The following is a 10,397-nucleotide window of genomic DNA, read 5'->3' as shown; positions in this document are numbered from 1 at the left end:
CATTCAGAGATTGTGATGTTAATATTAAGTCTGTGTGTATAGTTGTGACCAATTGTATGGTATTGAAAAAACATGTAAAATGTTTGAAAAGTTAGGTTAGGTATTTGTTTATAGATTTCATTTCACTTTTTATTTTCAACCTTTTTCTATAGTCAGTATCTTCATATCTGCCTGGTCGTGCGGTTTGCACGCTGGACTGTCGTTCAGATTTATCGATGGTCCCTGGTTCAAACCGTGCCCGCTCCCATCCCCCGTCGTCCTGCGGGAGGTTTGGACTAGGAAGTAATTATCTTCAACTCTGAAGGAACATCCGAAACATGTAAAACATTTTACAAACATATCTGTATTGTTATGAGATGTATAAATCTAACTAGCTTCTGTATGAGTTACATTTATATATATGATGCTTGTCATAGAATTGGTCATTCTTTTATTGTTCATCTTGATTTGTTTCCATTATGCTGACAGTAAAGTTTTGCTGGTCAAAATATTTACAAGGAACTTCATTCTGTCTATTGGTTATGTTGTTACTAAAAAAAAAAACACATAGTATTCAAATACCTCCTGACCCCTATTTTGTTTAGGATATGTGTTTCCTGTGAGTTACTATTAATTTTATATTAATCTACATTGATATATTTTTGACCTAGTTGACTGCAGTATATATCAACCTAGATTTAAGTTGACTGCGGTATATATCAACCTAGATTTAAGTTGACTGCGGTATATATCAATCTAGATTCAAGTTGACTGCATCAGACCGTTTTTTTTTTTGTATATTGGTGGAGTGGTTGTGTCTCTTGCCTATCTGTTGAAGTTGTAAACATCCAACCAAACGTAATGTGTCTTGTTTGTGTGTGTCTCTAGCTAGCCAACACTACGTAATGTGTCTTGTCTGTGTGTCTCTAGCTAGCCAACACTACGTAATGTGTCTTGTCTGTGTGTCTCTAGCTAGCCAACACAATGTAATGTGTCTTGTCTGTGTCTCTAGCTAGCCAACACTATGTAATGTGTCTTGTCTGTGTGTCTCTAGCTAGCCAACACTATGTAATGTGTCTTGTCTGTGTGTCTCTAGCTAGCCAACACTATGTAATGTGTCTTGTCTGTCAGCTAGCACAACGTATTGTGTCTTGTTTGTGTCTCTAGCTAGCCAACACAATGCAATGTGTCTTGTCTGTGTGTCTCTAGCTAGCAAGCACAACATAATGTGTCTTGTCTGTGTGTCTCTAGCTAGCTAGCACAACGTATTGTGTCTTGTCTGTGTCTCTAGCTAGCTTGCACAACGTATTGTGTCTTGTCTGTGTGTGTCTCTAGCTAGCCAACACAATGCAATGTGTCTTGTCTGTGTGTGTCTCTAGCTAGCAAGCACAATGTAATGTGTCTTGTCTGTGTGTGTCTCTAGCTAGCCAACACAATTTAATGTGTCTTGTCTGTGTGTGTCTCTAGCTAGCCAACACAATGCAATGTGTCTTGTCTGTGTGTCTCTAGCTAACCAACACATCTATGATTATTCTTAATACTCAGTCAAAAACACTAGACACATGTTTTATTATAAATAATGTATTCATATTATTGTTCGAAAATGACATTCTTCTATCTGTCATTTAGAAGTTGACATTATTGCATCGGTCATATTTATTTGTTATTGTGTAGCCTGCCTGTACTCATAATCCCATTTTTAGAAACATATGTTGTACTCCCTCCCCCCTTTTCCAAACGTTATGTAGAAATGATTGCTAGGCTGTGCCCAGTAGTTCCTCTAGAATACACTGCTGTCTAGCACTGTTACACTCATGTCTAGATAATAGCTACATGGGATGGGTTTCACTATAAGTTGGTTTGTTACAATTTATATTTATAATATGTATATATATGTACAGAACTATTTATGCAACTAACTGCTGTTAAAAGTTAGGATAGTGATGTGATCAAATAGTGTTGAGTGACCTTTTGGTTGTCATGGGACAAGAAAACAGAAGACACTGCATGCACAGAATAGCTCAAGTTTTGAAATACATAGTTCAGTGCCTTCACATCAAACTAGTGATTGTGTTTAGAATGTATTGTTTTAACATCTTAATTATAGTTGTTGAACTTTGGTCTCCCACACAGTAAATTGATAGGATCCACTGAAGTCAGTTGTATATTGATCAAGGCAAGTATCCACTAGAGTATGTACATAGTTGAGTGACAATAGCCACTAGAGTATGTTGTTTCTGATGTTACTATCTTTCTATCCCATAATTCTCTTGGTGAGCACATAATGTAGTGATGCTATATTTTGTACAAACTATTAAACTATCTCCATACAATCCTCAGGTTTTTGTTCTCTGTGTTTATAGAATACAGACTGGATTCAATTACAAATGGCATTTGTCATTAAGGCTTTTATTAAAAGGCATGACAAAAACAAAGTCTGTTACATTTTAATCAATGTGCTGTCAAAGTTTTAGTTCAATTTAGTTTATGAAAATGTATTTTGATTAAGTCTGATAGTATTATAATAAACAATGCTTGCTAAAAGTTAAAAAAAAAAAAATAGACATTTTCAAATAGCGTTTTTTATTGCTAAGTTTTAGCAAATAATGCTAAATTTACCTTCAGAGATTAATGAATGTATTTCTCTTTAAGGCTTTGGCAGTAAGTTAATACATGAAAATATCAAATATAACATGACAATACAGGGTAAATGTTTGGCATAGACTATGCAAAGATCATACATGTAATATAGAAATTTTGTTTGATAATTAGCAGTAAAAAAAAGTAAATGAAAGGTTTCAAATGATGGATAAATAGAATCATCAATAACTTGTAATGTATATATATATATAGATAGACCAATATAATTCAAAAACATGTGATCTAGATAGAATAGGAAGCACTTGGAATCAACAACTCAAATAAGTCAGTGTTTAGAATAACATCATATGTTTACACAGACTGTTATGGGTCATGTGACAGTATCAAAAAGAAAGTAGCCAACAACAAAAACATTACTAAAACATAAAAAAACAACTCAACCCAACATATAACAATCAACAACACAATGTAACAGTCACTCATCACATTTATGCTTTCTTTGCAAAGTATATTCATTGCTAGATCCTTTTGACCTATCAACCACAATTCTTTTTTTATCCATTAAGTCAAAAAATTCTTGCAATTTAGTTGCAAACTTAAGGTCATCATTCTTTTCTGAACTATTGCCAGCAGGTATAGCTGATCTGTTTTCTGTGAGTTGTGAAGATTCATGGAAAGTTTCAGTGCTAGGGAGACAGTTGTTAGCTCTCCAACTCAACACTATATCCTCTGCTTTTAAGCACTTCTTTAATCTGACAACTGGATTCAAAAGGAGGCTATTTTTTTTAGACTTTTTCTGAAACAAGAAACACAATTCCATTTTAAAAACATGAAAGCATTGATTAATAAAAATATGAAAGACACTTCAACAGAATCAGAAACAATCAAAATCAGTAAATTCAAATTATTTTTACATTATTAAGTTTTTATTTATTACAATATTTATTGACCTATTCAAGCATCGGTGCTTTCTCTTCTATTTCCACATTTTCTGACAAAAATTCTTCCTGTTGCAGAGCTTCAAAATTTACTTTACTGGCCTCCTCCTCTTTCTTTGCATGTTCGTCCTTTTTTTGCTGAATCTATTGAATAATAAACATTTTCATATAAAAGAGATTCAATTCCAGTGAAGTTCTACCTACGTCCATAAAGGAACAAGAATTTTTTTTTTGAGTTTATTGATATAAGAAAACACTCAACAAAGCCTTGGCACAACTGATGCTATAAAGACAGAGTGCTATAGCAGTAATGTATAGCCACAGAGAAGTAGATCGGGCTCAATGCAAATAATATATTTTTTTAACCATTTAACACAACATGTTGTTTTATGGAGGAATTGGCAGAGAAATGGTATAATTAATAGTTACTTTTGCACCAGCCAGCATTGGAAGTGTCTTTTTAAGTAGGACAGTTGTTAGGGTAAAATTTTTGTTTTGGTCATTGAATTTCATTGATTTTGGTATTCTGTTGTGGTTATTTTGCAGATGGAACAGAGCTACAGTTCAGTTAAAAAATAAATCTAGATCTACATATATTTAGTTATTTAAAGAGAGAAAGGGGCTGTAAAGAAAGATCTGGTCTGCGTGACAGTAACAGTTGATGCTTGATCAACATTATTAAAGTATTATAATCAATATCCAGATGTTCTTGTTAATCAAGTTTTGAAACAACTAAGTCTAAATAGGGGCAAAGGGGGTACTGGAAAGGGGTAGTACCTTTGATGGTCCGGTATGCTGCACCATTAGGTGGATGGCCTCACTGGTCCCCTTCCGAACCCCTAAATCTCTCACATGTGGCTCCAAGCGCCATGCCCTGGAAAACCGCTTCAGCTGGCAGACTAAACAATGAAAGAGGGTGGTGATAACATGGCACCACTGGACAAAAGGTCTTCTAGACTAAGGTCACCGGCCAGGGCGGAAGAGTCCCAGGATGGACTACAACGGCCACATGTTTAGGACCAAGGCGAACCACCAAATTAAAGGTACTCAGTTGTGGTCAAGCATAGAGAGGGACTGGCGCCGCCATGCAAGTATTTAGCCCTCGTTACACCAAATGAGATAATGACAGTAAATAAATCCATACCGGCTCGGCCATAGCCCGGGTTACCAAGGGCCGCGTCTACAGTCACAGACCAGGACGGAGGTGAGAAGTGTATTACTGGTCCATGCAAAAATAAAATAAATACCAGGAATAAAATCACCATAGGAACATGGAATGTGAGATCACTAATAGAGGAAGGAAAAGTTGAAGAGCCCACACATGAACTTAACCTAATTCATTTCAACATCATAGGACTCTCTGAAATGCGATGGAAAAACATAGGTGAAACAACCACAGAAGAGGGTCATAAACTGTACTACAGTGGACTACAAGATGTCCACAAACAAGGAGTAGGATTTCTTGTACACAGTAACTGCAGCTATTGCGTTGAGAACTGGTACCCTATATCTAGTCGACTCATTTCCATAAGTTTAAAGGCATCACCCTTCAATATCACCATCATTCACGCATACACTCCTACATCAACATATGAGGATGAGGCAGTAGAAGAGTTTTATGAGCTATTATAGGAAGTGGTCAATAAAGTCTTGAAAAAGGGACATCCTTGTTGTACAAGGAGACCGGAATGCCAAAGTAGGAAGTGACTCCTACCAAACCTGGAAAGGCACTTGTGGAAGATACAGTAACCTCTCAACCAATGAACGAGGTCAACGACTTTTAGAATTTGCGAAATACAACAATCTCTTACAGGCTAACACACTTGGATGCCACAAAAAATCGTGTATAACCACATGGCACAGTCCGAACGGAGAATACCACAACCAGATCGACTATATCAGCGGTTCTCAACCTTTTATGCTCGGCGACCCCTTTTCTACAATCCCCCACTCTTCCGCGACCCCCGCACACACACACACATACAGCAATAGAAGAATAGACAATAACAATCCTTATTTTTGATGGTCTTAGGCGACCCCTGGCAAATCGTCAATCGACCCCCAAGGGGGTCGCGACCCACAGGTTGAGAACCCCTGGACTATATCATGGTGCAATTGCTATAAAATGATTTTGATCTAGATTTTCTTTCTTTTTGTTTTTAAGTTATAATAAGTCACAACTGAATTAATTGAGACCACTTAACTATGCCAGTCACTCCCCCATTACTACTATCAACTAATAGAAATTAAGCAAGGAAGGTGATTCAAATATATGCCAAGTCACCCTGTCAGATGAAACAAGAGAATCACCTAACAACACCAGTATGGGAATTTTGTGGGACGCAGCTGAGAAGCACTGAAACCTCCCAGATACTCTCTCTCCCCACTGGTCCACAAAAGAGATTGGACCATAGCACATTGAGAATGCTATATATAAAACCTATGAACCAGAAACACTTATACAACATGATGAAGGAATAATATGAATGAAAGATGCACTATAAAAAAAAAATGTCACCATAACTACCATGTTTACTCTAAAAGAATGACAATTAAAACTTAAAATTTGTTTCCATTTCTAGGAATTATAAAGTTTATTCATATTTCACCTGCTGGATAGCAGCTTCATATTCTTGTCTGATTTCTCCAGGACAGGAAATTTGTCGTCTTTCCTCTGAAACAAAATGGGAGCTTTTCAATAATTTTGTTCAGCTCTGAAACAAATGGGAGCTTTTCAATATTTTTTTTTATCATTACTCAAGGTTAAAGCCATTGTCTTTGCATGAATCTACCTTTAGTCTGGTCTGTTTCATTCTAAAGGTGGTTAGAATCACAGTAATGATATTTTTCTGACCATTGTCGAAAAAAAACAAAAAAACTCTGGCTAAGACTGTACATCTATTTAAAGGGCTTGCAAAACTTTTTCTGCAGGGAACAGTTCCAGGAAAAAGAAGGAGAGGCAGATAAAAGATGCAATGGGGGACAACATTATGAACTGTACGGCCCTGTCTATGGAAAAGCTGCTTATTCTGGCAAAAGAAAGTAATGGAGAGAATTGACCAACAGTTCATGGATGCCCTAAAAAGACTGAAGGATTACTGAAGGTGATTTTATCTTTATGTTCTATATTTCTCAAACATCCTTGATGGGATTTTTTTACTATTTTTGATACCTAGAAAAATAACAATCCAAAAAACATTAATTTCATGTATTTCAACTTACGGGCTTCAAAATCATCTTCATCATCTTCACTGTCGCTTTCTTCACTGGCTTCCAGCCTGCGCCTCACTTTTTCAGGGAAGGCCTCTTGGATGTCTTTCCACTTTTCCATGTTTATCAATTTATTTTCCTTGGCAGCTTTTCTGTCCCAAACTGAAATGCGCTTCCTGCAGACTGGACATGAGAGGTTGGCTTTTTCCACTGTTTCCTTGTAACATTTTAAACACAGTGAGTGATTGCAGGGAAACGTTACAGGCTGGATGAGTAAGCTAATGCATACTGGGCACATGCACTCAGATTCAGACAGCATTTTTTTCCCTGTAATTATAGATAGCAAAGCAAATTAGAATTTGATCTGAAAAAAAAACTTTTTTTTATTTGATTGCACAGACATGCCTACCCCCAAGACCCAGAATGTGGAACACTCAGGTTGAAAATGTGGAATTTTGTGCCCCAATGTGGAACATACACGCGGTTACGTTTCTCAGCCATACTGTACGCAATAAAGAAAAGTCTTGATTTTTGTGATCCATGTCATTGCCTTATTATTTCTCAGGATCCTATGCTTGAATTAGATTTAAAAAAAACTAAATATAGTTTTTGTATCTATTATGCAAAAAGCTTGCTTTGTTTACCTTTAAAAGGAATTCTTGGTTCGCCAGGTGTCTGTGTCATTTTGGAAGAGTCACATTGTGCAGTAGCAATCACCGGAGCAATCTAAAGCATATTTAATTATAAATAGAACACAGCATTGCAAAAGAAAATTGGACAAGATTTGTAATAGAGCAAAAACAAGTTGAGAGACTATTATGGCAGTTGTGAAATGGGGGAGGGAAGAAGAGTGAATGATGAATGTTTACATAACGGCTATTTTACAAAGTGAAAATGAACCTCCTGCAAAGAAGAGTGAATGATGAATGTTTACATAACCGCTATTTTACAAAGTGAAAATGAACCTCCTGCAAAGAAGAGTGAATGATGAATGTTTACATAACCGCTATTTTACAAAGTGAAAATGAACCTCCTGCAAAGCTAAATTTACCTTTTTCAAAGTCTCCACATATTTGACTTTCTGGCGATGGTTTTGATGACCCATGTTTTTAATGGCTTCTTTGGTCAATCTTTCCATTTGCTCACTTGTATATTTGTCTCTTTCTGATGATTAAAAAAAATAAATAAATATCAATTTTCAGTTGTTTTTCTAGTAGATATCTAAATATATTTTTTAAAGACTAATCTTAATGACACGAGTAAGTATTGTTACATGTTGCACTAAATATGCTCATCTATTAGATTTGTATTAGATTCTTTGTTGTAAAACATATTATTAACAAGCAAAAAATGCTCAATTCTAATTAATAACTAAGAAATTTGCTAATCGCTGAGTAATTATTAAAAAGAAAATATACAAACATAAATGCTACAAACCCAACAAGAATTTTTTTTCCATTTGAAAATTATCCAAGACATCTCTGAAAGGCTCTATTTTTTCAATCAGTTTCCAGCTGGTGATAAAATGTAAAACAATTTTTTTAAACATTTTTTTTTTCAAGTGCAAGTCATTCATTCCATTTAGTAGACAAACTGTTATAGGTTTAGGACATGATTAATCAGGAATTTTCTTTTAACGATGCAACTTTTAATTTACAACATCTAATATCACCACCACAACAAACAACAGAGCCCTATGAGAAACAGGTAATTAAAAACAATACAAAATTGTCACTTTGTTGGGACGTGGATGAATGGCACTTTAGCTACCTATCATGTGGGCACAGAAATATACCAGATACCTCTCTTACAATAAGGCAAAATCTTCTCCCAGATACCCCCCCCCCCCCAACATACACATACCACACACTAAGTCCACAAGTGTTTGAACTAGAGAGCACTGAGCCTGCTATAGCATGAAAAATGCGCTATACAAAAGTAATTTTAAATAAAAAATTTCTTTTTAAAGATAAAATGTTAACATCTTTTAACTGAAGCGCGGTAGCTGAGCGGTACAGTGCTTGGCTTCTGAACTAGGGGTCCTGGGTTCGAATCCTGTGAAGACTTGGATTTTTAATTTTGGGATCTTTGGGCACTTTGAGTTCACCCAGCGCTAATGGGTAACTGACATTAGTTAGGGAAAAGTAAGGCGGTAGGTCGTCATGCTGACCAGTTGACACCCTCGTGAACCGTAAGCCACAGAAACAGGTAACCTTTACTTTAATCTTTTAACTGAGAATAATTTTTAAACATAGTGTACCAGGAGAGAAATGTACATCAAACAATAATTATGGACTTACTTTTCTTCCAGCTGTGATGACAAAGCCTCCTTGTCTTTTTCCAAATGGACAATCATAGTCTTGAGCTCCTGTATTGTTTGATTCAAGTTACTTCTCTCATTCTCACAGTGCTCAAGCTTCTGCGTCAGTTCTGCTACTGATGAGTTCAAAATGGAGCATTCTTTCTTGAATTGTTCCCTTTCATCAGCTAGCTGGGAAGAAATGATATTCATATCATTTTCTAAATGAGCATTTTTAGATTGCAGTTCTAGTACAGTTTTATTCAAGACATTGTTCTTGCCTTCATAGTTTGTTACTGTGGTCTGTAATTCTAAGATTGAAGATGTCAGTACTGAACATTCGTTATGAAACTTTTCTCGCTCCTCCATCATACTGGAAGAGATGCTATCCCTCTCCATTTCCAGGCTAGCTTTTGTATTTTCTAAATATGTAACTTCTTCATCCAATCTTGAGATAGTTGACTTCATTTCTAAATATTTCACATTTTTTTCATTCAGTTGTGTTGAAAGAACTTGACATTCTTGAACAGAATTAGTTAATTGATTTTTCAATGCTAAAGACTCTGTCTGCAAAACAGCAATAATATCATTTAGTCTGACTTTTTCTTCCAATAATTCTGCTACATGTCTCTCTGCCCTTTCTTTTTCATCTTCCAGCTGGCAAGACAAGGCTTTTCTATCTTCTTCTAACCCAGTGTTTTCATCTTTAACTCATTGATGGTTTCATTTAAATGATTTTTTTCCACTTGAAAATATTCAATATCATTGTTTAGCTCTACAACTGATGACATTAAAATCGATAAGTCTTTCTCCTCATCAAGGCGAGAAGAAAGGCAGATTCTAGCATTTTCTAATTCTGACATAGTCTGAACTAAAGTTGTTCTTTCAGCTTTTAGATCAGCTAATTCAGTTTCCATTGATAAAACAGCTAACTTCATCAATGAGTACTCCTCAGTGCTGACTGAGATCTTTTCTTCCTTCAGTTCAGAAGAAATCGCTTGACACTTTTGTACTGAATCTTCTAATTTCTTTTCCAACTCCAATGACACTTTCTGTACCTCTGATATCATAGCATTCAATTTCTCTTTCTCTGCCTCTGATTCTTCAAGTGCAATCTGTGATTTGTCTCTTTCGAATTCCCATTGGGAAGAAATAGCTTTCTTATCATTCTCTAAGCTAACATTTTTTTTCTCTAGCTCATCAATTGTTATTTTTAATTGAACCACTTCCAAGTGAAAATGTTCAAGTTTCTGTTTTAGTTCTGTTATTAATGACATTAAAACTGAACATTCTTTTTTTAGACTTTTCTCTTTCCTCCTCTATGCATGAAGAGAGGGCATTTTTGTCTTTCTCAAGACTAGCTCTAACGT

At 35.7% G+C, this 10,397-nt stretch overlaps 1 protein-coding gene across 1 annotated transcript; it reads right to left on the bottom strand.

The window, feature by feature from the left end:
* Positions 1 to 2,374: 2,374 nt before the first annotated feature.
* LOC106076594 (uncharacterized) lies at positions 2,375 to 9,497 on the bottom strand. The gene is made up of 8 exons (XM_056013197.1): positions 9,029 to 9,497; positions 8,166 to 8,242; positions 7,780 to 7,892; positions 7,373 to 7,454; positions 6,741 to 7,055; positions 6,128 to 6,192; positions 3,531 to 3,662; positions 2,375 to 3,376 (listed from the first exon to the last, which is right to left on the bottom strand). Exons 1-7 carry the CDS (start codon positions 9,493 to 9,495, stop codon positions 3,531 to 3,533), a joined length of 1,251 nt encoding a protein of 416 aa, XP_055869172.1. The 5' UTR covers positions 9,496 to 9,497; the 3' UTR covers positions 2,375 to 3,376.
* Positions 9,498 to 10,397: the final 900 nt, after the last annotated feature.

The sequence above is a fragment of the Biomphalaria glabrata genome, chromosome 15, assembly GCF_947242115.1.
Source record: "Biomphalaria glabrata chromosome 15, xgBioGlab47.1, whole genome shotgun sequence".
NCBI classification, from domain to species: domain Eukaryota; kingdom Metazoa; phylum Mollusca; class Gastropoda; family Planorbidae; genus Biomphalaria; species Biomphalaria glabrata.
The sequence above is the reverse complement of the archived record's forward strand: the minus strand, read 5'-3'. Positions and strand labels throughout refer to the sequence as shown.

Excerpts from the sequence above, each read along its gene's own strand:
- LOC106076594 (XM_056013197.1), bottom strand. The coding sequence starts at position 9,495 with ATGAAGTCAACTATCTCAAGATTGGATGAAGAAGTTACATATTTAGAA. Across the intron at positions 8,243-9,028 it reads TCATCACAGCTGGAAGAAAA|CTGGAAACTGATTGAAAAAA; the intron begins GTAAGTCCATAA and ends TTTTATCACCAG. Across the intron at positions 7,455-7,779 it reads ATGTGGAGACTTTGAAAAAG|ATTGCTCCGGTGATTGCTAC; the intron begins GTAAATTTAGCT and ends AATATGCTTTAG.